Source organism: Setaria viridis, chromosome 6, assembly GCF_005286985.2.
Source record: "Setaria viridis chromosome 6, Setaria_viridis_v4.0, whole genome shotgun sequence".
Classification (NCBI taxonomy): Eukaryota; Viridiplantae; Streptophyta; class Magnoliopsida; order Poales; family Poaceae; genus Setaria; species Setaria viridis.
The window spans coordinates 30,679,659-30,707,324 of NC_048268.2; the positions used below are offsets into that span (position 1 = coordinate 30,679,659).

The 27,666-nt window shown below is 50.4% G+C and overlaps 3 protein-coding genes, 1 non-coding gene and 1 pseudogene across 4 annotated transcripts; 4 read left to right on the plus strand and 1 right to left on the minus strand.

Moving 5' to 3' along the window:
- Nucleotides 1–561: 561 nt before the first annotated feature.
- On the plus strand, nt 562–5,212 carry LOC117860413 (nitrate reductase [NADH] 1). The gene is made up of 4 exons (XM_034743678.2): nt 562–1,715; nt 1,812–1,952; nt 3,231–3,463; nt 3,556–5,212. The coding sequence occupies exons 1-4, from the start codon at nt 689–691 to the stop codon at nt 4,891–4,893; spliced, it is 2,739 nt and encodes a 912-aa protein (XP_034599569.1). The 5' UTR covers nt 562–688; the 3' UTR covers nt 4,894–5,212.
- Nucleotides 5,213–6,788: 1,576 nt separating this feature from the next.
- LOC117861900 (nitrate reductase [NADH] 1-like) lies at nt 6,789–8,308 on the minus strand (annotated as a pseudogene).
- On the plus strand, nt 6,990–12,932 carry LOC117860414 (aspartic proteinase nepenthesin-1). Its single transcript, XM_034743679.2, has one exon. It carries the CDS (start codon nt 11,362–11,364, stop codon nt 12,769–12,771), a length of 1,410 nt encoding a protein of 469 aa, XP_034599570.1. The 5' UTR covers nt 6,990–11,361; the 3' UTR covers nt 12,772–12,932.
- A 1,677-nt stretch (nt 12,933–14,609) lies between these two features.
- LOC117860142 (aspartic proteinase nepenthesin-1) lies at nt 14,610–16,227 on the plus strand. Its single transcript, XM_034743381.2, has one exon. It carries the CDS (start codon nt 14,723–14,725, stop codon nt 16,052–16,054), a length of 1,332 nt encoding a protein of 443 aa, XP_034599272.1. The 5' UTR covers nt 14,610–14,722; the 3' UTR covers nt 16,055–16,227.
- A 2,767-nt stretch (nt 16,228–18,994) lies between these two features.
- Nucleotides 18,995–19,101, plus strand: LOC117862288 (small nucleolar RNA R71). The gene has a single exon (XR_004641943.1). It is a non-coding gene; the product is annotated as a small nucleolar RNA R71 (small nucleolar RNA).
- The last annotated feature ends 8,565 nt before the right edge of the window (nt 19,102–27,666 follow it).

Consider the following 27,666-nt stretch of genomic DNA (forward strand, 5'->3'; position numbering starts at 1 on the left):
ACCTAAATATATGATAAAGATCACAGCGCATTTATGTAATTAATGCATCTTAAAGTTGCCATTAGTGGGGAATGCAAGTGTTTTTCTCCGCAAACCCGCATATACCATCTCAAAAAATGACGTACATGTACATGCGGGTTCGCGGACAAGCCCATTTGTATCTCTATTGCTAGCCACATAGGAGCACAAGTTGATGGATTAGTTGAACACTATCAGGCAACATGTAATTAAACAGTGTTTGTTTTGAACTTCGTGCAAGTGAGATACTTTTACTTGGTCTCCAAATGCATGCATTCTCTGAAATTACCAATCTTATCCTAGTGTGAACCAACAAAAATGTACACACAACCAGACCATGTCGTTTCCAGGTTGGAACGCAAACTAAATTGTCAATCTTTGCAAAGCAACCAAGAATTACGAGATCAACAATTTTTGTGGCGCCGAAGAGTGCTCCTCAAAGTGCCAAGCGTTAGTGTGCTAGCTAGGCCGTAACGAAACTTGTGGCGCATACTGCCTTTTGAGGCGCCGCGCCCGTGTATATATACGCCCCCTCATGCATGCTCTCCTTGAGCAGGCAGCCAGGCACGCACCAATACCAAGCCTCTCCCGGGCCAGCTTCTAGCATTGGCTCATCACCAGCACTCCAGCAGGCAGGCAAAACGCAAGCAACACCTCTCCGCCAGACATCATGGCCGCTTCTGTCGAGCCGCGGCAGCAGTTCGGCCGCCTCGAGGCGGTGCGGGGAGCCGCCGCGAACGGCGCCAAGGCGTACCCTCCTCCGGCGAGCCACATCCCTCGCCGCGCCGACTCTCCCGTGCGCGGCTGCGGCTTCCCTCCCCTCGTCTCGCCGCCGCGCACCAAGCCCGACGAGGCGTCGGACGACGAGGACGACGAGCAGGAGGACTGGCGCGAGCTCTACGGCTCCCACCTGCAGCTAGAGGTGGAGCCGGCGGTGCACGACTCGCGCGACGAGGGCACCGCGGACGCGTGGATCGAGCGCAACCCGTCCCTCATCCGGCTCACCGGCAAGCACCCGCTCAACTGCGAGCCGCCGCTGACGCGCCTGATGCACCACGGCTTCATCACCCCGGCGCCGCTCCACTACGTGCGCAACCACGGCGCCGTGCCGCGGGGCGACTGGGCGACGTGGACCGTCGAGGTGACGGGCCTCGTCAAGCGCCCCGCCCGGCTCACCATGGAGGAGCTCGCCCGCGACTTCCCCGCCGTCGAGGTCCCCGTGACGCTCGCCTGCGCCGGCAACCGGCGCAAGGAGCAGAACATGGTGCAGCAGACGGTGGGCTTCAACTGGGGCCCCGCGGGGGTGTCCACCTCCGTGTGGCGCGGCGCGCGCCTCCGCGACGTGCTCCGCCGGTGCGGCGTCATGCCGCGCAAGGGCGGCGCGCTCAACGTCTGCTTCGAGGGCGCCGAGGACCTCCCCGGCGGCGGCGGGTCCAAGTACGGCACCAGCATCACCCGGGAGTGGGCCCTGGACCCGTCCCGGGACATCATGCTCGCCTACATGCAGAACGGCGAGCCGCTGCTGCCGGACCACGGCTTCCCGGTCCGCGTCATCATCCCCGGCTGCATTGGTGGGCGCATGGTCAAGTGGCTCAAGCGCATCATCGTCACCCCCGTCGAGTCCGACAACTACTACCATTACAAGGACAACCGCGTCCTGCCGTCGCACGTCGACGCCGAGCTCGCCAATGCTGAAGGTAAAATCACGGAAGCAACACCAATAATCGTCAAATTTCGAGCATTTCTTCGCTAAATTTCTGAGCAAATGTGTGACTGTTATTGCAAATGCGCAGCGTGGTGGTACAAGCCGGAGTACATCATCAACGAGCTGAACATAAACTCGGTCATCACGACGCCGGGGCACGACGAGATCCTGCCCATCAACAGCATCACCACGCAGCGGGGCTACACCATGAAAGGATACGCCTACTCCGGTGAGTTCTATGCGGCCCCTGACTTTTCTTTCTTTTGACTATGACTTTGCTTAGCTGTTACGAATATATATGAAACTTTGGCCCCGGAGTTTTCATATTCATATGGCGGTGCCGTGACACGGCTTACATGACGCAGTGTGGTTTTTCATCCAAGTTTCACCAGCATAGACGCAAAGCATAGAGAAAACCAGTTGTTGTTGTATCCTTATACAATTTGAAAAACCTGTTCTTCCACCATGCCCAACCAGTATCTCCATTGTTATCTCAAATAACCCTGTTTAACCTAAACATAGCAAACAACTTAAGAGTGATGCACACCTTATTAAACTAGCTAACTTGTTTATTGCCATATTCTTAGTCCAAGAAAAAAATAATCTGACTTAGGAAATATGACTAGTGCAGCCATGAAGAGGCATTCCTGAAGAAGACCTTTTCATTCTATTTTTCAGAAAGGGAACATTTTTCACTATAAAGATCCTAATACGTTGAACTGTCGATATCATAACTAGCAGACCACAAAGTTTGATTCTTTCACGAAGAAAGTTTAGGAGAATATGGAATCTAACAAGGCATACGTGACGTAACAAGAAACGCACTTTTAATTTGGTAAAACACTGTACTTTTGACTGTTGAGGAAGTCTAGATGACCAACAAGAGCACTAAGGGTACTCAACCAGCAATTTGCAAACATGGAGGACCCTTTCATGATTATACTACCAGTCCCCTGGAACTAGCTTGGAAACCGGGTGCTGGAAACAATGCACAAGTTGATAGTTTGCTATGCCCAACATGTGCATGCACTTTTCTGCTAGAGAAAGCGTGCACAGCCGTGTTGGCACTTCGTTGCATCCAAAAGGTGCTCAGCTGAACACCACAAAAAAAATGTTCCTTCTGCAATGGTCAAAGAGGGCGCTGCTGAATTTGTGTGGCAAGGGTGAGAAACGAACAATAAGCTGTCACTGTGCCTCTGTTTTGTCGGTTACTGTGGGCTGTGGCAGCAAGGCATGTATAGGTTGCAACTGGTTCTCTCAAAAGAAAAAAAATGTACAGTTTGCACCTGGGGGCGGCTGGGAAACATTTGACAAGTCCACTTGTGGTCAAAAGGGGCTGCAGTCTAGGTGGCCAATCAGAGCTAGAATAAAGATCCATCTTCTATCAGGACCTTTTTTTTTTTAACCTTTCCTGGCAGTCAAAGAAACTTACTAATTTGGTAAAAAAAAGTGACTGAGGGTAGAAGTCGAGCTGAGCCTAACGACTTTTCTCTGTTTTGGCGCGTAGGCGGCGGCAAGAAGGTGACACGGGTGGAGGTGACGCTGGACGGCGGCGAGACATGGCTGGTGTGCGACCTCGACCACCCAGAGAAGCCCAACAAGTACGGCAAATACTGGTGCTGGTGCTTCTGGTCCGTCGAGGTCGAGGTCCTCGACCTCCTCGGCGCCAAGGAGATCGCCGTCCGCGCCTGGGACCAGTCCCTCAACACCCAGCCCGAGAAGCTCATCTGGAACCTCATGGTACTTTGTCACTGGCATCGTGCAGGAGCTCCATTGATTCATGGCACTCTGTTTCTTGTGTGGATTCTGATGGTTCTCTGTTCGTTGGGCAGGGCATGATGAACAACTGCTGGTTCAAGGTGAAGGTGAACGTGTGCCGTCCGCATAGGGGCGAGATCGGTCTGGTGTTCGAGCACCCGACGCAGCCCGGCAACCAGACCGGCGGGTGGATGGCGCGGCAGAAGCACCTGGAGACGGCGGAGGCCGCCGCTCCGGGGCTCAAGCGCAGCACGTCCACGCCCTTCCTCAACACCACCGACGGCAAGCAGATCACCATGTCCGAGGTGCGCAAGCACGCGTCGCAGGAGTCGGCGTGGATCGTGGTGCACGGCCACGTCTACGACTGCACCAAGTTCCTCAAGGACCACCCGGGCGGCGCCGACAGCATCCTCATCAACGCCGGCACCGACTGCACGGAGGAGTTCGACGCCATCCACTCCGACAAGGCCAAGGCGCTCCTCGACACCTACCGCATCGGCGAGCTCATCACCACCGGCACCGGCTACAACTCCGACAACTCCGTCCACGGCGGGTCCGTGCTCTCCCACCTCGCGCCCATCCGCGAGGCCATCAGGGCTCCCGCGCCCGTCGCTCTCTCCAACCCGCGCGAGAGGATCCACTGCCGCCTCGTCAGCAAGAAGGAGCTCTCCCGCGACGTCCGCCTCTTCCGCTTCTCCCTCCCGTCGTCGGACCAGGTGCTCGGCCTCCCCATCGGCAAGCACATCTTCGTGTGCGCTACCATCGAGGGGAAGCTCTGCATGCGGGCGTACACGCCGACGAGCATGGTCGACGAGATCGGTCATTTCGACCTCCTCGTGAAGATCTACTTCAAGAACGAGCACCCCAAGTTCCCCAACGGCGGGCTCATGACCCAGTACCTGGAGTCGCTGCCGATCGGCGCATACATCGACGTGAAGGGACCTCTGGGCCACGTCGAGTACACCGGCCGCGGCAACTTCGTGATCAACGGCAAGCAGCGCCACGCGAAGCGCCTCGCCATGATCGCCGGCGGGAGCGGGATCACGCCCATGTACCAGGTGATCCAGGCGGTGCTGCGCGACCAGCCGGAGGACCAGACGGAGATGCACCTCGTGTACGCCAACCGGACGGAGGATGACATCCTCCTCCGCGACGAGCTGGACCGGTGGGCGGCGGACTACCCGGACAGGCTCAAGGTGTGGTACGTGATCGACCAGGTGAAGCGCCCGGAGGAAGGGTGGAAGTACAGCGTCGGGTTCGTGACGGAGGCCATCGTGCGGGATCACGTGCCGGAGGGCGGCGACGACACGCTCGCCCTCGCCTGCGGGCCGCCGCCGATGATCCAGTTCGCCATCTCGCCGAACCTGGAGAAGATGAAGTACGACATGGCCAATTCTTTCATCGTCTTCTAAGACAGTAGCGGCCAACCAATTAATTTGGTACGTACAACGCACCACATTTACTGTATATACAAAAACTAGCCGAATTGCCAGCGTAAATTACATGAGAGATGGGGTTGTGGGAAGAAGGATTATAAGTTGTACACTTGTACCCTGCTCTAGCCAAGAATTATGAGGCCAGAGCGGCACATAGGCCATGTTTTGCCCTCAGGATTTGCAGCTAGTGAATTCTGAGGGGAGCACTGTTTATTTCTTCCTGTATACTACTAGCATGTAACTATTGTTCTTAGACTTCTTATGGAAATACCTGAATGTGTCCTTTCTTTTTTAAGGCTGAATATGTATGTTAGTTGTTTCAAGAAGAGAAATATAAGTTTAACAAATTAAATTGTATTTCTTCTTTCTGAAATTTCCTCTTCTTGCTTGCAGCAGTTTCCTGTTTTTTTTCAAACAATCTTTATAAAGGCAAGGAGTTCCGGTAATTCACTATAGAAAACTGGCAACGGTAAAATAAGCCAAAATGACTAACCAGAGTGGCTCTCCATTACTCACCAACATTCTACAAACAATGGAGTCCAATCCAGCGAATTAGATTTAATATTCTTCCACAAAATTAGTTTAGAATATAGAACATTATATATATAATAGGTAACTTATTTTAAAAAAACTTAACATCCCACACCATTTTCAAGATAAGGAGGCCATAACCTTGCAAATAAGAATCAAATAAAACCTGGAAGCAAAATTGTAAAATTCGACGGGGACTGGTCATGTCGGAGGGTCATCCGGCGTTCACAATTTTTTTGGGTAGTTGAGAAATTACTAATTCTGGACCCCTATCGTATATGTAGCCCCACTTCATCCAGCTAAGTGGTCTTGCCATTCTTACGAGTCAAAACATCTCACGAGAGATCAAGAGGCAAAGGAATTCACTTTCTTTATCAAAGTTCTTGATGTAACATTAGGGACATTATTAATGCAAGGAGAGTGCCAAGTGTGCATATAGTCAAGTGTTAGGCTTCATTTGGGTGCCAAGAGTGCAAGATCAGGGACATTTTTTTTGAATGCTCGTTACCCTTCGTGGTTGGCAACGTCTAGTCGGCCTTGGGATTTGGAGCACTTCTTCGTGAGCTATCGAACAAGGGTTATTTTTTAGGGGTAGCTTTCCCGCATTTGCTTTCTTGCAAGTTCAATTCCACATTTACTTCATGTTAATTAGCTCGCTACATTTGTTGCCTAGGTTCTTGTTTTGTTTAGAATTCCTGGCTAAGGTTTCTAATTGTTCTAGAACTAGATTCTAACCGGTTCCAATTACCCCCCACCCAGCGAGCTGGCCATTCGATATTTTTGTATGGTGAATCTAGCTATGCAATTGTGTGTCTGTACAACACAAATTTATCATTCTGCACAAAGCCTTTCTTCAATTCTTCACTGTGCAAGGACGTCGTGCAATTCCATGCGCACGATGATGGAAACACAAGCCTTATGTCATAATTGATGAATAGCTTGATCTTTTGTTAACTTGCTCATGCTAGACAATTAAGGGGTTACACAAAGAAATAGTCACACTATTAGAATGGGCTAACTTGCTCCTTTAGATATGCCATAATAATAGTCTTTTCCATGCATCATAACATACAACAACGTGATCTAACATTATATAGCATGGTACAATAGCACTTTTGACTTTGCCATACACTCTGGAATAAATGTTTTTTATCCAGTACACAACCATTGTGTATCCAGTACACAATATTTCTATTTTTGTATACAACGATGTGCCATTCACATGTGGGCCTATGCTCGACTTATTCATCCCTATATATACTTCAAGTTTTCTTTATTCAATGTACAGTTATGTAGAACTATTTATTTTATTTCTGGCAATGAACTCACGATATTAGGACTTAGAAGACGATGAAAGAACTGGACCTCTGGTACTTCATCTTCTTCAGGTTCGGCGAGACAGCGAGCTGGATCATCGCCGGCGGCCCGCACGCGTGCGCCAGCGTGTCATCACCGCCTTCTGGCACGTGTTCCCGCAGGATCCCCTCGGTCACGAAGCCAACGCTATACTTCCATCCCTCCTCCGGGCGCTTCACCTGGTCGACGACGTACCACACCTTGAGCCTGTCCTGATACTCCGCCGCCCACCGGTCTAGCTCGTCGCGCAGGAGGATGTCGTCCTCCGTGCGGTTGGCGTACACCAGGTGCATCTCCGTCCGGTCCTCCGGCTGGTCGCGCAGCACCGCCTGGATCACCTGGTACATCGGCGCGATCCCGCTCCCGCCGGCGACCATCGCGACGCGGCGCACCTGCCGCGGCTCGCCGCCGATCGTGAAGCCGCCGCGGCCGGTGTACACGACGTGGCCGAGGGGGCCCTTGACGTCTATGCGGGAGCCGATCAGGAGGGATTCCAGGTGCTGGGTCATGAGCCCGCCGTCGGGGAACTTGGGGTGCTCGTCCTTGAAGTAGATTTTTACGAGGAGGTCGAAGTGGCCGGCCTCGTCTGCCGCGCTCGTCGGCGTGTACGCCCGCGCGCAGAGCTTGCCGTCGATGTCGGCGCACACTAGGATGTGCTTGCCGATGGGGAGGCCGAGCGCCTGGTCGGAGGATAGCAGGGCGAACCGGAAGAGGCGGACGTCACGTGAGAGCTCCTTCTTGTCGACGAGGCGGCAGGGGACCTTCTGGCGCGGGTTGGAGAGCGCGACGGCGGGCGCGGGGGGATTAACGGCCGCGGGGATGGGGTCGAGGTGGGAGAGACTGGAGGACGCGCAGTGGACGGAGTTGTAGCCGGTGCCGGTGGTGACGAGCTCGCCGATGCGGTAGGCGTCGAGGAGGGTCTTGTCCTTGTCGGAGTGGATGGCGTCGAACTCCTCGGTGCAGTCGGTGCCGGCGTTGATGAGGATGCTGTCGGCGCCGCCCGGGTGGTCCTTGAGGTACGCGGTGCAGTCGTACACGTGCCGTGGACGACGATCCATGCCGAGTCGCGCGACGCGTGCTCGCGAACCTCGGCCATGGTGAACCGTTTAGCGTCGTCGGTGGTGTTCGTGGTGGCCTCCGCCGCGTCAAGGTGCTTCTGCCGCGCCATCCGCCCGCCCGGCTGGTTGCCGGGCTGCGTCGGGTGCTCGAACCCCAGCCCGATCTCCCCATTGTGCGGCCGGCGCACGTTCACCCTCACCTTGAACCAGCAGTTGGTCATCATCCCCTGAAAACACGATCCATCTCAGAGCATCATCAGAAATTCAGAATCCACCAGAAAAAAAACAGAGTGATGTGCCAAACGATCGATGCCTTCGTACCATGAGGTTCCAGACGAGTTTCTCGGGCTGGGTGTTGAGCGACTGGTCCCAAGCGCGGACGGCGATCTCCTTGGCGCCGAGGAGGTCGATGACCTCGACATAGACGGACCAGAAGCACCAGCACCAGTACTTCCCGTACTTGTTGGGCTTCTCCGGGTGGTTGAGCTCACACAATAACCATGTCTCGCCGCCGTCCAGAGTGACCTCCACTCGTGTCACCTCCTTGCCACCACCTACACAACAGAAAACGGAGAAATAATCATGTAAATGTAATGGTTTAAACTGTCATTAGCTTAAAATCCAACTCCGCACGTGCACCTATCTTCTTCCTTACTGGCCGATGCGCCGATGCATACAACTCAATATAGCATAAGATCAAATGTCTTAAGTTTAAACCTAGTAGGCATGATTAAATAAAAAACAGTTATAGTGGACTTATATTTTTCACGTTTTGAGGTCCGCCCATAGCCAGCCGTCCTGATTTGTGTCCAGCAGCGCCTTATATGCACCACTGCTAGGCGGTTAACCTGCTTCCGTGGCCTTCTTTCAATCTCTTTTATGGATGCTTCAGAAAAAATAGCTCCACTTCACTAACCCCACAAAATTGCCTGTCAAACCCTCCAGTTACATAAATTTCAGCTTCAAAAAAACGTGGAGCTAGGGGTCAGATACACATTTTTCCTAGAGTATCTCAGAGGTGCTCCAAAAACAACAGTTTCAGACTTCCTCGTAGAGTTGAGGGTTATTTACTCACCTTTACCACTCGTTACACAACATACTGGTTCGTTTCTAATTTTTGTATCCCTTCCCCATTGCTGTTTCCTCCATCTGCCGCTCAGCCCTTTCTAGAAGCGTCGGAGCAATTGGCAGAAGGCAAGGAAGAAACCCTAGACCATCGGATGTTCCAATGCTAGATCAAGAGAAGTGTCGGACGAAGCATATTCACTTCAGAAACTTCCAGAGATGTTTTGAGCAAAAACTCTTCAGCACCGAATGTTCCGACGGTAGTATTGGACAAAGCGTCGGATGAATTTTGAGTGAGTCAGTGAAGAAGTTGGGCATGGAGGAGCCAACGGCTAGCTGCACTGGATGTTCCGATGCATGTCAAAATAGATCATCGGAACATCTGATGGTATACTGTAACTAGCCGTTGGAGCAACGACTCTTTGATGCCTTGGGCTATTTATACCCCTTCCACTCGCCTATTTGAAGTGTTGGAGTGTGCAGAAGTCTATTGGAGATCAAGACTCATCAAGAACACATCCAAGCCACCAAAAGTGCTTAAGTGATTATTCAAAGGCTTAGTACAAGCTTAGAAGAGTGTTTAGTGCTAGGATAGGCCTAGAGAAGAGAGAGTGCAAGGTGTGTTTACCTTGTGATCGGTTCAAGGAGTGAACCATAGCAGGAGCAACCTGTACAAGCTGTGCTGGTGCCTTGAAGCCTTGGTGTCTCGCCGACAAGTTTTCGACCCTTTGACTTGGTGTGGAGCAACACCGACGACCGTGTGTGGAGAATTGGAAGACCCCCTTCCTTCGTGGAAAAGCTCCTTAGTGGAGACGACATCAAGGTGACTGGGTAACTTGGCGTGAGCCTTAGCAGTCGAGTCTTTGTGGCAAGTCAAGGGATGTCCCGGAAGAGACTTGATGACCAGGAAGCAATACTCCTGTGTGAGTGTTTCAACAACGTGGACTAGTGGTGGCTTAGTGTCTACCGATACCACGGGATAAATCATTGTGTCAAGAGTTTGCTTCCCCTCATCCTCGCCTCTTACATTACTGCATTTCATACTTGCAACTTATGTACCTTTACTTTCTTAGTGTAGTATGTTGCTAGAATTGACTCTAGGTTGCAAAAGTTATTTTGGGATGAGGGTTTCATACTAGATCAACCTTAGTTGCACATCTTGATAGCATGATCTAGTTTATATTTGTGAATTAGTAGTGGAAGCCATAATTTAAGGTTTTAGATTGCCTAATTTGGTCCTTCCCTCTACGAACACCAATTCCTTGTACAGGAGCTACAAAGCACGGCTCCTGCCGGCGTACCACTGAGCTTCTGCCCAGACTGCAAATGTACTATACTGCCCAAACCTTCGAATTGCGCTTGCTCCTATTTGGAGGCTGTGTACCTCAGTGGCTATTGCAGCTCTAGAAATCTCTGGTTTGTACTGTACATTGTACAGTACTACATTCACCACTCACCACCATTTCATCACTTCAACAGCCCAGAGTTTCCTTTACTTTTTCTTTCTTTGCTCCTGAAAGGGAGGAGCAATAGCTGCAATGCTCAGAAGGTACACAAACACAATGCACTCTTCTACTAGCACTTTGGAGGACGTTATGCTCACTTGATAGTATATTACTCCCGATGAGAGTAAACTTTGTTCTTACACTTCGGATCCATTCAAATCGGCATGCTTTGGTACCTCGATATGCAAGCAGAGTTGCCTTGCATATCACTCATGTGTTGCTCCTCCCAAGGGGAGCACTGAGCATGATACAGCCAGCTTCATTCCAACACGGGACATCGGAGTAGTTCGTTCACGTGGCGGGCAGCAGAAGTCTTGGACATTTGACCTGTTTGTAGTATTTCGCCGTCTAAATGAAATTTTGAATTGAGACGACTGGTGTGCATCAACCAGCAATAACTTCTTTTCTTATACAGGCAGGTAATTCTTTGAAGAGCATAATAATGTATATGTTCTTTGATCAAACAAGAATTTCTTGTTCTACCACCATGCTTGGTACATAAAAGTTTAGTCCCGGCCGGCTCCCGAATCGCAATCACCATTTGGTAAGGTATTGAATAATTCCTTCCATCACAGATCTCTAAACTTGACGAGCTTGCGTTGATCTGCCGGAGCTGAAAACCAAAATTATTCCAGCTGAACACCCGTCCCTCCCTGCATCTGCGGAAGCTTCCATTCACTGACACTGAAGTCTGTGAATAGCCTCCTCTATACTCGAGTAGTTTACCCCATTATCCATGGTCAATCAACCCTTCGATCCATTTTTACACCTTATCCAAGACATCAACAGGTACATCCCCAAACCAATTAACCTTCCTGCAGTTCAGAACCACGCTCAAGCACGATTTCACACACTACATTCTGCAAAACCATCTTACATTAGTCCCTGATGCCTTGCTGCACACTAAACATACACGTAGTTTATAAAAGATGAGGAGGACCGTGGAATCTCCTTGCTCACAACCTCCGTTACAAGTTGACTGTCTCACTCGCCACCGCTCCAAAATGGCAGCCCCTGTCCTCTTGCTCATCCTACTCGTGCCTGCCATGTCGTTGCCCGTCGCGCATTGCGACGACAACGACGTCGGGTTCCAGCTCAAGCTGACCCATGTCGACGCGGGCAGGTCGTTCACCAAGCTGCAGCTCCTCAACCGCGCCATCGCCCGGAGCAAGGCCCGGGTGGCGGCGCTGCAGGCCGTCGCCGCTGTGACGTCGCCCGCGGTGGACCCGATCACCGCGGCGCGCATCCTGGTGACGGCTAGCACTGGCGAGTACCTGGTGGGCCTGGCCATCGGCACGCCGCCGCTCTACTTCACGGCGATCATGGACACCGGCAGCGACCTCATCTGGACGCAGTGCGCGCCGTGCCTTCTCTGCGCCGACCAGCCCACGCCCTACTTCGACGCGAGGAAGTCCGTCACGTACCGCGCGGTGCCGTGCCGGTCGACGCGGTGCGGGCAGCTCTACTACCCGGCCTGCTTCCAGAAGGTGTGCGTGTACCAGTACTACTACGGCGACACGGCGTCCACCGCCGGCGTCCTCGCCAACGAGACCTTCACGTTCGGCGCCGGCAACTCCACCAAGGTCCGGGCGCCCAACGTCTCGTTCGGGTGCGGCAGCATCAACGCCGGCGACCTCGCCAACAGCTCCGGCATGGTCGGCTTCGGCCGCGGGCCGCTGTCGCTGGTGAGCCAGCTCGGCCCGTCCAGGTTCTCCTACTGCCTGACGTCCTACCTCTCGCCGACGCCGAGCAGGCTCTACTTCGGCGTGTTCGCCAACCTCAACAGCACCAACACCAGCTCCAGCTCCGGTTCGCCGGTGCAGTCCACGCCGTTCGTCGTCAACCCGGCGCTGCCGAGCATGTACTTCCTCTCGCTCAAGGGCATCAGCCTGGGGACCAAACGCCTGCCCATCGACCCGCTGGCGTTCGCCATCAACGACGACGGCACGGGCGGCGTCATCATCGACTCCGGCACGTCCATCACGTGGCTGCAGCAGGACGCCTACGACGCCGTGCGGCGCGGGCTGCGGTCGGCCATCCCGCTGCCGGCGATGAACGACACGGACATTGGCCTGGACACGTGCTTCCCGTGGCCGCCGCCGCCGAACGTCACCGTGACGGTGCCGGACTTCGTGTTCCACTTCGACAACGCCAACATGACGCTGCCGCCGGAGAACTACATGCTGATCGCGAGCACCACGGGGTACCTGTGCCTGGCGATGGCGCCATCCGGCGTCGGCACCATCATCGGCAACTACCAGCAGCAGAACCTGCACATTCTCTACGACGTCGCGAACAGCTTCCTGTCCTTCGTACCTGCTCCGTGCGACATTATATAGCTTTTTTTCGTGTGCGCTCTTGCGTTAGCCTTCAATAACTTCGCTGCTGGTCGTTGCAGCTGTAATATTACCACGTAGAGTAGCCATTGCATTCGCACTGAGATTGTGTCCCCAATTATGTAGCTGAACATTTAGCGTCCAAGCATAACCATTTTGGTGAATCTCGATCCGTAGTTGTACGCATCAACTTTCAAAAAGAGCGTTAGGCTAGCCGCATACACATCCCAACCACCGCTAGCCCATCCATGATTGTTGTAGGGCCGAATTCGTCGATAAAATCAGGGCTCGAAAATTTTTGGACTGACTCGATCCGGGCCCAACCATGATCCGGGCCCGACCCAAACCTGATGTGAATAGTTGGCCCGACAACATCCGGGGGATGGTTGTGGTCACAAATTTTAATGAATCGGTTTTTTTTCCGGACCTTTCTGCAAAGCGCTCGGTCTAAATGGCTATTTGATCTGATGAAAGTATCGTTTTAAAAAATATTTTTTAGCTTGATTAAATGACTGTTTGGTCTGATTTTTAACTAACGATGTGTGACTGTCTGTTTATCAGTAGTAAAAAATTATATGGGCACCACTATGAAGTATCAACACTGAGATTAACTATCATGGGCCTTCTCAAAAGGCCGTGGCTAATCCTCATTGGGCCTAGGAAACAAGCGTACAATGAAAATGAGCCCGCTTGCCTCTCTAGAGGCCCTCTTGCGTTATTTGCACTGGGCTTCAATTAGCTCCGCAAACATCTTATCAACAGGCCCAAATACTGCACAGGTGCCAAAGGGCTCACCTCGTTGGATTTCTGCCGAGGGCCAACAAAAGAAGGGTACATCGCAAAACTAATTCTACAAGCGCGCGCTGCCGCGCTTCGTGGCGCGCGATGCAAGGTGCCGGGGGTCCCACGCTCATGTGCAGCTGCGGAACAACGAGGCTGCGCGCTCCCGCGCGTTTTTTTACTTCTTTCTTTTTCAATTATTTTTTCACAATTTGTACCAAGTAACTATAGTATATGTATTACTTATATATAAGTTATGTGCATAATTTTTTTAACACATTCTCCCAAAAGTTGTGATAAATATCAGGTGTATAAATTGTGTATATCATTAAAGTTGTATTATGAAATATCAGGAAAAAAATTATGCATATAAATTATACGTATAGGTTATAACTTTCTTAAAAAAAATAAAAACTGAAATTATTCTTACAAATTGTATCTAAAAGTCTGCACGCTATTTAAGTTGTGCTAAAAAATTACTTTAGAAAAAAATTATATTATGAAGTCGAAGTTATACATATAAATTATGATATTTTAAAAATAAAAAGTTGCGGTATTTTAAACTTTCCGAAAAAGGAAAGTTGCCGGGATGGGAGTGGGTTGTCGGGGACGAGTGCCGGCAGCCCTCGTGGCGCGCGCTGATTAGCGCTACCCAGGTCCATCCAGCAGTTAAATTAGTTTGCTCGCCCTGGACGGCAGGGCAATTCACTTGCCTGCGACGCGCTGAAGAGATCGCATTCGCACCCGTTCGTGGTCGCCATGGACGGCGGGGCAAAAAAGTTCACTTGCCATGCATGCGATCTCTTGCGAGGTCGTCACTAGTGGTTAATTCACGCCCCACAACGCATTTTCCGCACAGGTTAATTTCAGCATTTCACTTCCATCGTAGGTGTAGGGGTGCCATAGAACCGAACAATTCTTGCTAGGTCACACCAGTGGTGCCAAGATGCTGCTACGGCCGTCAGGCACCACTGATAAAAAGCAATCGCTTTCCACGGCGAAAGGCACCGTGCACCTACACTCGGCATATCACCAATTTTTTTGCACCATCATGCGAATCAAGATAACGGCCACGACCCAACCACCGCGAGAACAAATTAGCACCTTACTAAAGCCAAAGGCTAGTGCCCTCCCCGCCCGCTCGACGCTCGTCCTAGCTAGTTTCGTTCAAGGCATGGCGAGCCATCTCCTCCGCCCGCTTCTCTGCTTCACCGTCGTCGTCGTCGTCACCGCCGCCGCCGGCTCCGTCGACTTCCGAGCCGAGCTTAACCACCCGTACGCCAGCAGCTCGCTCTCCAGCGAGGAGTTCATTGGCCATGCCGCTACGGCCAGCAAGGCCCGGGCGGCGAGGATCAATGCCAGGCTCGCCCGCGCCGCCCTCGGCAGAGGCGGCCTGTCGTCGGCCGACGCGTCCATCACCCCGCTCGGCGACCAGAGCCACACGCTGACCGTGGGCATCGGCACGCCGCCGCAGCCGCGCACGCTCATCGTCGACACGGGCAGCGACCTCATCTGGACGCAGTGCGCGCTGTTCGGGCGCCGCACGGCGAGGCAGCGCGAGCCCCTCTACGACCCGCGCAGGTCCTCCTCCTTCGCCTTCCTCCCATGCAGCAGCACGCTGTGCCAGGAGGGCCAGTTCAGCGACAAGAACTGCACCCGGAACAGGTGCCTCTACGACGACGTCTACGGCAGCGCGGAGGCCGGCGGCGTCCTCGCCTCCGAGGCCTTCACCTTCGGCGCCCGCAGTAAGGTCTCCCTCCCCCTCGGCTTCGGCTGCGGTGCGCTCTTGGCGGGGACCCTCGTCGGCGCCTCCGGCCTCATGGGCCTCAGCCCCGGGACCATGTCGCTGGTATCGCAGCTGTCCGTACCAAGGTTCTCCTACTGCCTCACTCCTTTCGCCGAGAGTAAGACCAGCCCGATGATGTTCGGCGCAATGGCTAACCTTGAAAAGTACAAGACGACAGGCCCAATCCAGACCACCTCCATTCTGAGGAACCCGGCAATGGAGACTGCTTACTACTACGTGCCACTGGTAGGGCTCTCGCTTGGGACCAAGAAACTACGCGTGCCGGCGGCCAGTTTGGAGATAAAGCCGGACGGCACCGGCGGCACGATCGTCGACTCGGGCAGCACGCTGGCGTACCTCCCGGAGAAAGTGTTCAAGGTCGTGAAGAAGGCGGTGCTGGAGACGGTGAGGCTGCCGGTCGTTAATGGGACCATGGGGGAGTACGAGCTGTGCTTCGTGCTGCCGAGCGGTGGGGCGATGAGCGCGGTGAGGACGCCGCCACTCGTGCTGCACTTCGACGGGGGCGCAGCGATGACACTCCCCCGGGATAACTACTTCCAGGAGCCGAGAGCCGGGATGATGTGCCTTGCGGTGGGCAGTGCGCCGGACGACTTCGGCGTGTCCATCATCGGCAACGTCCTGCAGCAGAACATGCACGTGCTGTTTGATGTGCGCAACCAGAAGTTCTCCTTCGCGCCCACGCAATGTGCAGACATCTGAGCAACGCAATTGCAATCTGTAGTAATGCGTTTGTTCAGTTTCCAATTTGAATGGACAAAAATGCGAGGCATCCAACAATGAGCAAAGAATAAGTTTGCCCCCATTTTAATATGTATTTATTATTGTTTCTTTTCCCAGCAAAAAGGTCTAAATATTTGAGGTTTAGAAGTTCACCGTGCTTCTTATTCTTTATCGGCGTCCCAGTTGTTTAGAGTTGCATTTTATAGTAGCCACCATCAAAGAGAAAAGTGAACAGATTGCACTAAAAAAAGTGAACACATAAAAAACAAAGAGAGTAGCTAGCTAGATAGTATCACTCAATTTTTATAGAAAAAGGGCTAGACAATATTGTTGCCTAGTGGAAATTGATGTACTGTCAACAATAGTAACCACTTTATTAATCCAGATATAGTATAGTATCGGTTGGTTCATGCATCAGGAAAGACAGCAATAATAATGGAGCTCCAGTATGTGTGGAGTATACATAGAGATGTCACCATTTTGGGTTATGTTTGGCGTTAATTATTATTGGAAGCTTTGGGTTTGTGCTTATTGCTATGACGTTGCTTTCTTAATCGAGGGGCTGTATGTGAATATGATTCTTGTAAAGCCGTGCCAACGTACTATGTCAATGTCCATAATTTGGTTGTGCTATGGAAAGCGATTTGATCAATCATGACTGATTGTTTGTTTCGATTGATGATGGTGGTCAGTAGTAGAGTCCGGTGGAGTATCCAAACTGTTACGTAGTCATGGTTAACTTCGTCTTGGCTACTAAAAATGACTGGATCAACTCTGAAAAGCTTACCTATTACTGTTGATAATGATGATTAGCTATCACTTTAACCTATTCCAGTCACTGTTGAACTTGGTTTTCATCCCACTGGCCACTGCGTATATACCCATTACTCTTTCGGGTTCTATTTCTGTCTAATGCAACATTTACCTTTCACAATTCCATATCAGATAAAGTAGAAGGCCGCATGCCGCGGAAACTGTCTAGAAATAAACCAAGTTCTTTCATGGGTCCACAACGTTCATTCGTCTCTCCTTATATAGGTGTCAATTCTTTATTTCTGTGTTGATGAACTTAACTTCTGGATTCCTTCAACTAGCAAGCTAGGCTATGTGCCGTACTGTCACGTCCTCAGGTAAATAGGTTGAACTTACAAGACGTAGAGAGAGTATGTTGTCAAAATATAAAAGTTACATGTATTTCAGAAGCTTAGTCTTATAATTTTGGCTTTTTGCCATCCTCTTGACGACTGTTAGCACGCCAATTGTGAACCGCAAGCGTACGGATCAGTTGTAGCTCTTCTCTCAGAGTATTCCCCAAAGGTTTATCAATCCGTGGAACTTATAGCACAAGATCTATTTCAACTAGAATTGTTAGTATTAACTTGGTGTTTATGAGAGATTCAGATCCAATTTACTAAGCATGTACAGACAGATAACAGATAGAGCAGAAGTAACCAATCTAGAGCAACCTAAACTATACATATGTTGTAATTTTGAGCATGGATAGTAAAGCAACACATATATGATCTTAGTAAAAAGCATCTTTAAATCTACACCTCCGGTCCAGATCCCAAAACCCCCCACCTTACACAAGAAAGATCCTGTCACGATCACCACTATCAGCGCAAGTAGGTTAAGGGCACGATAAAGATAACATGTCAAACTCATCGGTAGATCATGCATGCAAATCTGGTCACCATGACCATAAGAACACCCTAAGCAATCTATCATCAATTCATAGATTCAAAAGCAAGCAAACCCAATGAAGTATAAAACCATCAAAGGAGATACTTAGATCGCTAAGAACGTGAACATATCTATTACTTCACCATGAATGATTCTACATCACAAGATCACCACTGGGATCCTACCTTGATCTTGATGACTCCTAGCTCCAGAACTCTAGCGTGATCTTCCTCGCAGGGTGAACTTCAACAAAATTTTCAAACTGTCCATCAGTTTTTACCTAGACGATGGCGTGGCTTTCCTGGCAGAATCTTAGTGTCATCTTGATCAACCATCTCAAACTCTGGCTCTTCTATTTCAATTTCTGGAGCTGGGGTAGGTGTCTTCTTTTTTGAAGTCATCTCCGCTTCAACAGTTGATTTAGGCTTCCTAGATCCCGCTGGACGTTCAAGGTCTTCTGTTTCCTTGCCTAACCAAGTTTGAATAGCCTTAGCTGACTCTGGATTCCTCGGTTGTCCCGGCAATTTACCTTCATTGCTTGTAAAGTGCCCAGCTAACTATGTAACTTGAGTCTCCAGCATCTTCATCATGTTCATCACTTGGTGGTTTGAACTTCCGACCTCTATCACCTTGCTATCAATATCTTCCAAAACCTTGTCCAAAACCTTGTCCATAACCTTGAACTTAGTGATAGTGTCTTTGTTGATCTTGCCTTGCTCCCCTATGAACTCCTTCAGCTGAATGCATAGAGGCACTAAGTTCTGGATGGATGAGCTTGCATTGAGTTGAGGTCTATTCTATCCATACCGATAGTTGGATGGTGGAAACCACTCCCCCTTCTTCATGTAGTCTAGCAAACTTGCTTCCTCTAGACAGTTCTTCCCAACATGGCCGTATTCACCACACTTTTCACATGTTGATCTTGCTTCTGCTACCTTCAGATCTATAGCATGAGCTTCTTTTATCTTCATCTTCTCCAGTCTTCTCATCAGCGAATCGATCTTCCCTTCGAGTAAATTCCTCAGTTGCAACACACCTTGAGAATTTCTAGCTGGTTGAACTGGGAACAAGCACCCAGATGATGTCCATCCATCGTTGTCTGCTACCTTCTTGAATAACTTGAAAGCTTGAGTTGGGGTGAGGTCGATGATTGATCCTCCAGCTGATGCGTCGATGATTAACCTTGATGCTGGTGTCAGCCATTGGTAGAACTTCTGGACTAGATTCTCTTTCAGGAACTTATGATGTGGAACTTCACGAACGTAGTCATTGAAGCGCTCATAGGCTTCAGCAATGTTCTCAGTAGAATACTGAGCAAAGGTAGCTATCCTGCTTCTTAGGTTTTGAGTCTTGGCTGGTGAATAATGTTCTGCTATGAAGGGCTCCATCAACTCATCCCAATACTGAATTATCGCGAGAATAAAACCATTAAAGCTCTCTTCCAAGTAGAGAGTAGGGAAATAACCTTGCTCTTAGTTGATCTTTGTTAACTCCATACATATCGAAGGTGTTGCCCAGCTGCGTAAACGTTTGTGGATGAAGATTAGCATCCTCCTTACCAGTGAAAGGTAAACTTTGCACCATCCTGAGTCTTGAAGTATTGATGGTGAATGGTTGCCTGATGCCATCCAACTCATGGATAGGTAAATCAGTGATGTTTGGGATGCACAGTTCCCTGATGGTACGCTCTTCTTCATGTTGATCTCCCATTGCAGTTTCTTCTGCTACTTCTGGCGCAACTAGCGCCCCTTTTGGACTTACTAGTGGTGTCAACTTTGAATAAGAATATGATGACGATTCTTCCTTAACAATTGAAGATTTGATCTCCAGCTTTCTAGCTTGTGCTCAACATCTTCCTTGCCTGTAAAGTTTTTTTGGATGTTGGATCATCCATAAAATTTTTCATTTTGTTGGAGAGGTAGCTGTCCATCTCCTGTTAGCATTAGTGAAAGCAAACACATATATACAAGAACTAGATTTGAAATTTTGATTGAAATTGCGCAAAAACAAAAAAATTAAAAAGAAAAGACTGAAAAATCATGAACAAAAAGTTATATCTACAAATGCATTGTTAAACTAGAACTTGACTATTAGTTCCTAGCAACAGCGCCAGAAAAGCTTGTTGACAGCTTTTAGCATGCTAATTGTGAACCGCAAGCGTACGGATTAGTTGTAGCTATTCCCTCAAAGTATTCCCCCAAGGTTTATTAATCCGTGTAACTTATAGCACAAGATCTATTTCGACTAGCATTGTTAGTATTAACTTGATGTTTATGAGAGATTTAGATCCAATCTACTAAGCATGTACAGTGTCGGCTAGGCACCCCTGGGCCCACCAGAAGACTTGTATGGACCCACTGAGGGGAATGTACCCGAAACCAACTCGGACATGAAGACTACTCTACAGGGCACGTAGGCTTCATGAACTCCCCGAAGACTAGTCGGGTCAAAAGGAAACTACTCTACCAAGTTAGAGTAGGACTCTTTAACGTACTCGACTAGGACTCATACGCAATCTGCCCTGTAACCTTGCTCCCCCGACTATACAATGGCGGGCAAGGATCCCCTCCAGACAATGAACAACGAAGAACAAGATCAATACAACCAACACACAGGATGTTGGGTATTATGCGATCTAGCGACCTGAACCTGTCTAAATCGTGTTCCTTGCGTCACCATCGACTTCTTGATTATCGACGACACGCACCGCATAAAAGACCACCTTGGGTACTCCCTAGGCAGGTTGCCGGTCTAAAACACCGACATACAGACATATAGCAGATAGAGAAGAGATAAATAATCTAGAACAACCTAGACTATGCATATGTTGTAATTCTGAGCATGGATAGCAAGGCAACACAAATATGATCTTAGTAAAAAGCATCTTTAAATCCACACCCCTAGTCTGGATCCTGAAACCCCCCACCTGACACAATAAAGATCCTGTCACAATCACCTCTATCAGCACAAGCATGTTAAGGGAACGATCAAGAAAATGTGTCATACTCATTGGTAGATCAGGCATGTAAATCTGGTCACCACGACCATAAGAACACCCTAAGCAATCTATCATCGATTTCTAGATTGAAAAGCAAGCAAACCCGATAAAGCATAAAACTATCAAAGGAGATACTTATATCGCTAAGAACGTGAACATATCTATTACTTCACCATGAATGATTGTATATCACAAGATCACCACCGGGATCCTACCTTGATCTTGATGACTCCTAGATCCATAACTCCAGTGTGATCTTCCTCGCAAGGTGATCATGCCGGCAAAGGTTCAGCTACGCTAACACCCGACAACTGCACGGCTCTCGGCTCTCCAGAGAGGTGTCCCTCAAGCTCCTTCTGCTTCTCTGTTGCTTCACGTCGAGTACATCGTCTTGGATTTGGGGTTCGGTGGATTTTCGGGGTATTTATAGTTTAGAGAGCGCGTGGCAAAAATTGGAAGGCGAGGGGCCAAAGGAAACCCCTAGGCCAATTGGCCCGGGAGGGTTCAGGCCGAGAGGTCTGGGCCTTCCTTTTAGCCCCTCGCATCTTGCTTCATCTCCAAGTGTCCCTCGATGCTCTGGAGTCTTCTTTTCACTTGTATGTGGGCATGGCATGTTGATAGTTTCAGGATGAGATTGATCTTCAATAACTTTCCAAATCTCCGCTTGATCTTCTCTGATTCCTCTTTGATCCCAAAGTGATCCTTGCCATATCTTAACAAACTGAAGCGTCCCCACATAAGTAGAGACTAAATGTGATCCAATTATCAGTCCCAGGAGGCTGATAACACATTTATTCAACAGATAGTTCAGAAACCGTACAACTCCCGAAGGAGCAGGCGGGCAAGCCACACCCAAAGCAAGACTAAAGCGATAACAATACAAATCCAAGTTGCAGTCCAGTCGGACTCCGGGCTGCAATCGGAACTAAGCGTCAGCGGAAGCATCCTGCAAAAGGGCCAGCACCGCAGGCAGTGTTGGGTGCAGACGCAACCTCCTACTCGAAGTCCTCGGCGACGAAGTCCGGATCCTCCTCTGAAGTAACAACACAAGGGTGAGTACAAAAGTACTCAGCAAGTCCAACCCCATCCACGGAGGGGGATACAACAAGAATATGCATAAGAATCATCAAGGATGAAGCTATGGTTTATTTGCAATAAAGCTGAATTTTAGACGTATGCAGGGTTCCATTTTAAAGAAGTTTCATGAAAACATTTTAATAAACGATATATCAAGTGGGGTTGATCCTACACAAAGGATCCGAGTTTTATCGCTACCGGACCCCCCGTTCGCCGTAGCGCACGGCACAGCTGCCGGACACTTCCAAAATTCCACACACCCACACACACCGTAAATACCAGTCATCCCCCAAAAGCTAGTTGTGTGACCGAGCCGTAACTCGTCCAATGCCGTGGACACGGCTACCCGGATAGGTTTTAACTCTGCAGAGGTTGTACACTTTTCCCACAAGTAGGGTACCGTATCGCGATCACCTTAGTGACGGTTCGGATCCTAACAAAGCCATTACCCACCTTAGCCAACACTGACTAGTCATCACGGAAGCACCCAAGGGGTTAGTAACCCATCCACGGGGCCAAAACCGGGACCTAAGTCACCAAGAGCTTAGTCCTTTTCCAAGGGCTCCCGTTGCTCACCAGCACACCTAAAGCCTAGCAGTTTAGCCAGTGGGATTTATGCTAAGCCGTTGCCCATACAACGGTCGAGTGGTTGCACGATGATGGAATTAGGAAGGATGACACATCAACTCGGTCCTTAACCATGACAAGATGGATAACTCCCACTCTGCTCAACCACTAAGGTACGAGCCCAACAACCCGGCATTCCACTCAAGAAACGCCCATCCATCTTATCCACCACCTCTCTTTACACCCGAAAACCCAACACCTTAGTTGAACATACTCACACATTTATTTTCCGAATAAACAAGTGTAGTCATGATTGAATTTGGATAATGAGTTCCTAAGCATTCTAGCAGTATTTATCATCTAAACAGAGCAACTCGTATTAGAGATAAATATGGGACAACAAGGAATGATCATAACAATCAAGGGGTGGCTATCCAACCATGTCTTGCGATAAAACAATATGCATTTTATAAAATGGGCCAATAGGTTGTGTCTGAAAAACTGGGTATTAAATATGCATCAAAGGGTGAGATTGGACTTGCCGTTCTCAAAGCCTTCCGGGAGCTCCTGCTCGCGGTACTGGTCCTCGGGCTCGGGCTCGCGGTCGAACTCCTCCTCGCGCTCCTCCTCGGGTACTCCGCGATCTACGGCACACACAAACGAGCACACAATAAATAAAAAAGGAAAAAGATTTTACCCGTTGAGCTCCGAACAGGAAGTGGGAACGAAAAATAGGTAGGAAGAGTATTTTCATGAAATTTTGATATGCCTCGGCGGAAATATATGAGAGGAGGCCGTGGTCGAATTTGGGATTGATTGGAGGAAATTTGGCGCATGAAATGACGGTTTAAAGGAGTATTAGGGCTTTAAAAATGAAGTTTTGGACTAAACTGTGAAAACCGAGGACCTATTTGTAAATATTCTAAAAAGTGGAAGGGCTTATTTGTGGAATTCCCTAGAGAGAGGTGGGAGGACCGAGTTGCAATTAGAGAGAAAGGGAGGGGCAGATCGAAACGGATGGAATCCCCTTCTTCTTCCTTGGCCGAAACAGAGGAAGGGGAGAAAGGGGGCGGGCGGCCAGCGCCGGGCCGGCCGGCCGGGCCTCGCTGGCGGCAGGCCGGGCGGGGAGAGGTGGAGGGGGCGCACGGGGGTCCATTTGACCCCTCACCTTGGACGGTTGGTGGCCGGACCCAAGGGGCGACGGCGGCGGAATACGGCGGCGGAGCTCCTGGTGGCGGCGGCGGTTGGCGTTGGGGAAGGTAGGGAGAGGAGGGCCGGCGGCTTGGGGAGCGTGTTGGTGGAGTGGGGGGAGCTTGAGAGGTGGGGGTGGGTGCCGGCCCCTCTTTATAGGCGGCGGGAGGAGCTCGTGGCCGGCGATCTTCGAGGAGCGCCGCGAATCTCGGCCGGTGGCGTGCCGGAGCGGTGGAGCTCGTGGATGGCGTGGTGGAGGACGCGGCTCGGTCGACGAGGGTACGGGGCGGCGACCGGCGTGGGGAGGCGCGCCGGGAGGGTGGCGTGCGGTGACCGGCGGGCGAGCCGGCCACAGGAGCGGCGACGGGATGGCAGCTTGGCGCGGAGCGAGCGACGCGACGTGGTTGACCGGCTCGGCGTGCGCGCGTGGGTGGGATCGGCGAGCGGTGCGGCACGGCGGGCGGCACAACGCGGCGGGCGGCGCTGGCGCGCGGGCGCGACGCGGGCGAGGCGAGCAGGGGCGGGCGTCGCGCGGCCCGGCGCGGCGCGGCCAGGCGCGGCGCGTGGCCCGGCGCAGCGCAGCCAGGCGCGGCTCGTGGCCCGAGGCGAGGTGGGCCCGGCGCGCGTGCGAAGTGCAGCGCCAGGGGCAAGGCGCCGAGCGCCGGTGCCAGAGGGAGGAAGAAAGGTGCCAGCCGCAGGAGAGAGAGGAAAAGAGAAAAAGAAAGGAGGAGAAAGGAAAAGGAGAAGAAAGGAAGAGAGGGAGAGAAGAAGAGGGAGTCGGCGGGACTTGCGGGATTTGACGGCACGCGTGATGGACTTGACGGGCACGCGGTGAAAATTACGGGGACAGAAAAAGAGGGTCGACGAGTCGGGCCAGAACGACGGGTCCGACGGAAGGGAAAAGATTTGACGGAGCTCAGCGGTCGGAAAAATTTTGGAAAGCATTTTCAACGAGTGATTTAATTGGGTGTATTTTTACGGGCGTTACACAAACTTAGCCCCTAAGTCTTCTCAGAGGGTTGCTTGCCAAAAACGAGCTTGGGGTGGAACCAGGGAGCCTCAGGCCGATCGGCCTAAGCCCCTATAGGCCGATCAGCCTGGGCCCTTTCTAGGCTCGCTGGCCTTCGTCTTTGTATGGTTCATTGCTTGTTCAGCGTCAACACAACCTGGTAACAAGAAGATTCGTTTGTAGTCCTCAAGGATTCTGTAGGGTTTATCTTTCCTCCTTTTTGACAAATTTTTCCTTGGTAGACAATATCAAATACAATTATGCAAAATTTTAAGATCAAAGTATAATGAATAGTGAATTAGTGATTAAATTGCAAATCACTACTCATTTTAAATGGATCATGTTCGACCATGTGAGTTGTACCAAGTAGTGAGTAGTGGTGTATGGAGTACCACCTCTGGTTATATGGTTTTCTGGCCCAGTTTTCACTCAAAATACTAGGCCGTCACTTGTTTTTATTTTCTCCTTGTAATAAAAACTGTGGCAAATTTTTGGCCATCCTTTTGGGAAAAAACATTAAACCCTATTGAATATTTGCTCGCCTTCCTTTGTTGTTTGACTGTTTTTTTTCCAACAATATCGGGGGGAAGATCCCCACCTACTACTTTTCCATTGATCGAAGAGTTGTTTTTACAACAAACATGTCCTTGCATACCAGGAAGAGATTACAGAGGTAGAAGAACGAGAGGCCTCAAGAGGTTAACAACAAGAAAAAAGGAAATCCCGCCAAGCTAATACATGCGGGGTCATTCTTCTGTAGCGGTAGCTCCACACGTCCAGGTTCCGTGCCGCCCTACGGATTACTTCTTGAGGTGGGATTACCAGCTGCTCAAAGATCTTGGCGTTTTGTGCCTCCCAAATATGCCAGAGGAGAAGGATTGCAACGTCGGTGTGAGTTGGATCGGGCAACGACAGAGTACAGCTGACAATTAGGTGATTTTATGCCCCCCGTCCCTACGATGATGCTTGGCTCTGGTGTTAAGGCGTCCATGATAGAGTAACCAGCCAAAGAACTTAACCTTCACAGGCAGCTTGGTGCTCCAGATTGGAGCAGCGTCAGGGTCCCGACAGTCATTGGCATGGAGCGCAAGATAAGCACCTTGCGTAGTGAATTCGGTGTTGGGTTTACCATCAAGGAGACGACGATCATCCCGTTCGCTGAGAGAAGTGAAGAGGAGGAAGCTGCGTAGAATGTCATGTTCTTCCGTCGCCGCTCGCGTCAAGTGCAGCCTGAGATGGCGGGAGAGGTTGATAGTCATCAGAGCGTAGACCGATCCATCCGTTTGTGTGTAGTGCGAATACAAGGCAGGGAAGGTATAGGCAAGAGAGGTTCCCAGGAGCCACTTATCATGGCAAAAGGAAGTGAGTTTGCCATTCCCAATCTGAACTTTTGTAAGAGAACCATATCGAGGCAGCTCAGCTCGTACCACCAGACCAAGGAAAGAGTCATCATCATCTCCCAGTGCGGTATGATTTTGGTCTTTCAAGATTCTTAAACCCCAGCCACCACCCCCGCCCCACCCCCCTTGTTGGAACTAGCTCTAAGATCACTCACGCTCACGCACAAACGTAAGGAGGAAGATGAACAGTAGTTTTTGGCGACGAACGCCACGGCCGCCGAATGACCTGTATCTTGGCCTGCTATTCAACTCAAAATTGACTCGAACCAACTGACACACAAGCATTACATAGCCATTTAACACTAGTAGAAATGTTTTCATCAATGACGATTAGGTAGTGACGGTTGCAAATTTCGTCACAGAATGGTAGCATTCTATGACGAAAGTTGTAGGATCGTCACTAGTCAGTGGTGACGGAGCTTTGCCGCGAAGAATAATGACGAAACTGGAATAATCGTCATATAATAACAAAAGTAAATCGTCATTGATTTGTTGGGTCGTGTACCACCCGAAGGACATGGCTCAATGGAGCCAGCAGCGAGTCCCACCTGGAGGACGTGGCGAAGCAGACCCACTAGTGGGTCCCAACTTTGAGGATGTGGCATTGTGGTCCCACCAGCGGGTCCCACATGGAGGAGTGGCCATGTGGTCCCACCAGCGGCCTAACTTTGAGGATGTGGCATTGTGGTCCCACCAGCGGGTCCCACATGGAGGAGTGGCCATGTGGTCCCACCAGCGGGCCGTGGCAGTGTACACGTGGCGCCGTAGGCCCACGCCCTTGGTCCACTAGCAGTCTGCCCCCTCCCTTGCAAAAAAATGACTCAAGGGGCCAAGGGGGATCGAACCCGAGACCTGATGCTAGAAAGGGAGGAGCCTTACCGCTGGAGCTCTCGACACTTTGTGTCCCTGATGTACACGTTTTTCTTTTTGTAGGTATAAAAAGTTATTTTGGAATATTTTTTATCGATGGGTCTGATGGGCCCTGTACACGATCGTGTATACGTCCGTGGCTATTGGGCGATCATACGTCCGTGACGTCTGATCGCGACGACGTCCATAGGGCGCAGCAGCGGCGGCGCCCGTGGGATAGAGCAGCGGCGACGGCCGTGGGATAGAGCAGCGGCGACGCCGGCGATCGTTGGTTGGGTGGAGGAGCACCTAGTAGCTGCTGCGCCTGTTGGACAGTTTAGGGGAAGACAATTAACTAAATATTAAACAATGGTTGATGCTGACTAATTATAACAAAGAAGGGGACAACAATGGCTGATTCTGACTAATTAGTTTCATATTAAACAATTTCCAATAGGCCAGTGGAATTAACTAAATAATGGAAAGACATGTACTATGGCATAACTGGAGCAGAACAAATGTATTACAACAGTAGTACACACTGAAAGCTTGTTTTAGTTGAAATGGCATTGTTGTTTTAGTATGGACCAGTCACACTGAAAGCTTGTTTTAGCTGAAATGGCCAGGTTGACATAGTATGGATCAGTATCATGTCCCACTGTTTACTTGGTTCTCCCAACATGATTATCCTAAATTCTAGTATGGATCACTTCTCTATTTTCATTTACATATGCACTGACTAATCAGAACATGCTTGCCAACATGCTTCATGGGTGGTACAGAGCTTAGTCTGTTCCTTGCAACCAAACAAGCCACA

Coding starts and splice junctions, on each gene's coding strand:
- LOC117860142 (XM_034743381.2), top strand. CDS start 14,723: ATGGCGAGCCATCTCCTCCGCCCGCTTCTCTGCTTCACCGTCGTCGTC.
- LOC117860413 (XM_034743678.2), top strand. CDS start 689: ATGGCCGCTTCTGTCGAGCCGCGGCAGCAGTTCGGCCGCCTCGAGGCG. Junction 1,953..3,230: donor GAAAGGATACGCCTACTCCG/GTGAGTTCTATG, acceptor TTTGGCGCGTAG/GCGGCGGCAAGAAGGTGACA. Junction 3,464..3,555: donor AGCTCATCTGGAACCTCATG/GTACTTTGTCAC, acceptor TTCGTTGGGCAG/GGCATGATGAACAACTGCTG.
- LOC117860414 (XM_034743679.2), top strand. CDS start 11,362: ATGAGGAGGACCGTGGAATCTCCTTGCTCACAACCTCCGTTACAAGTT.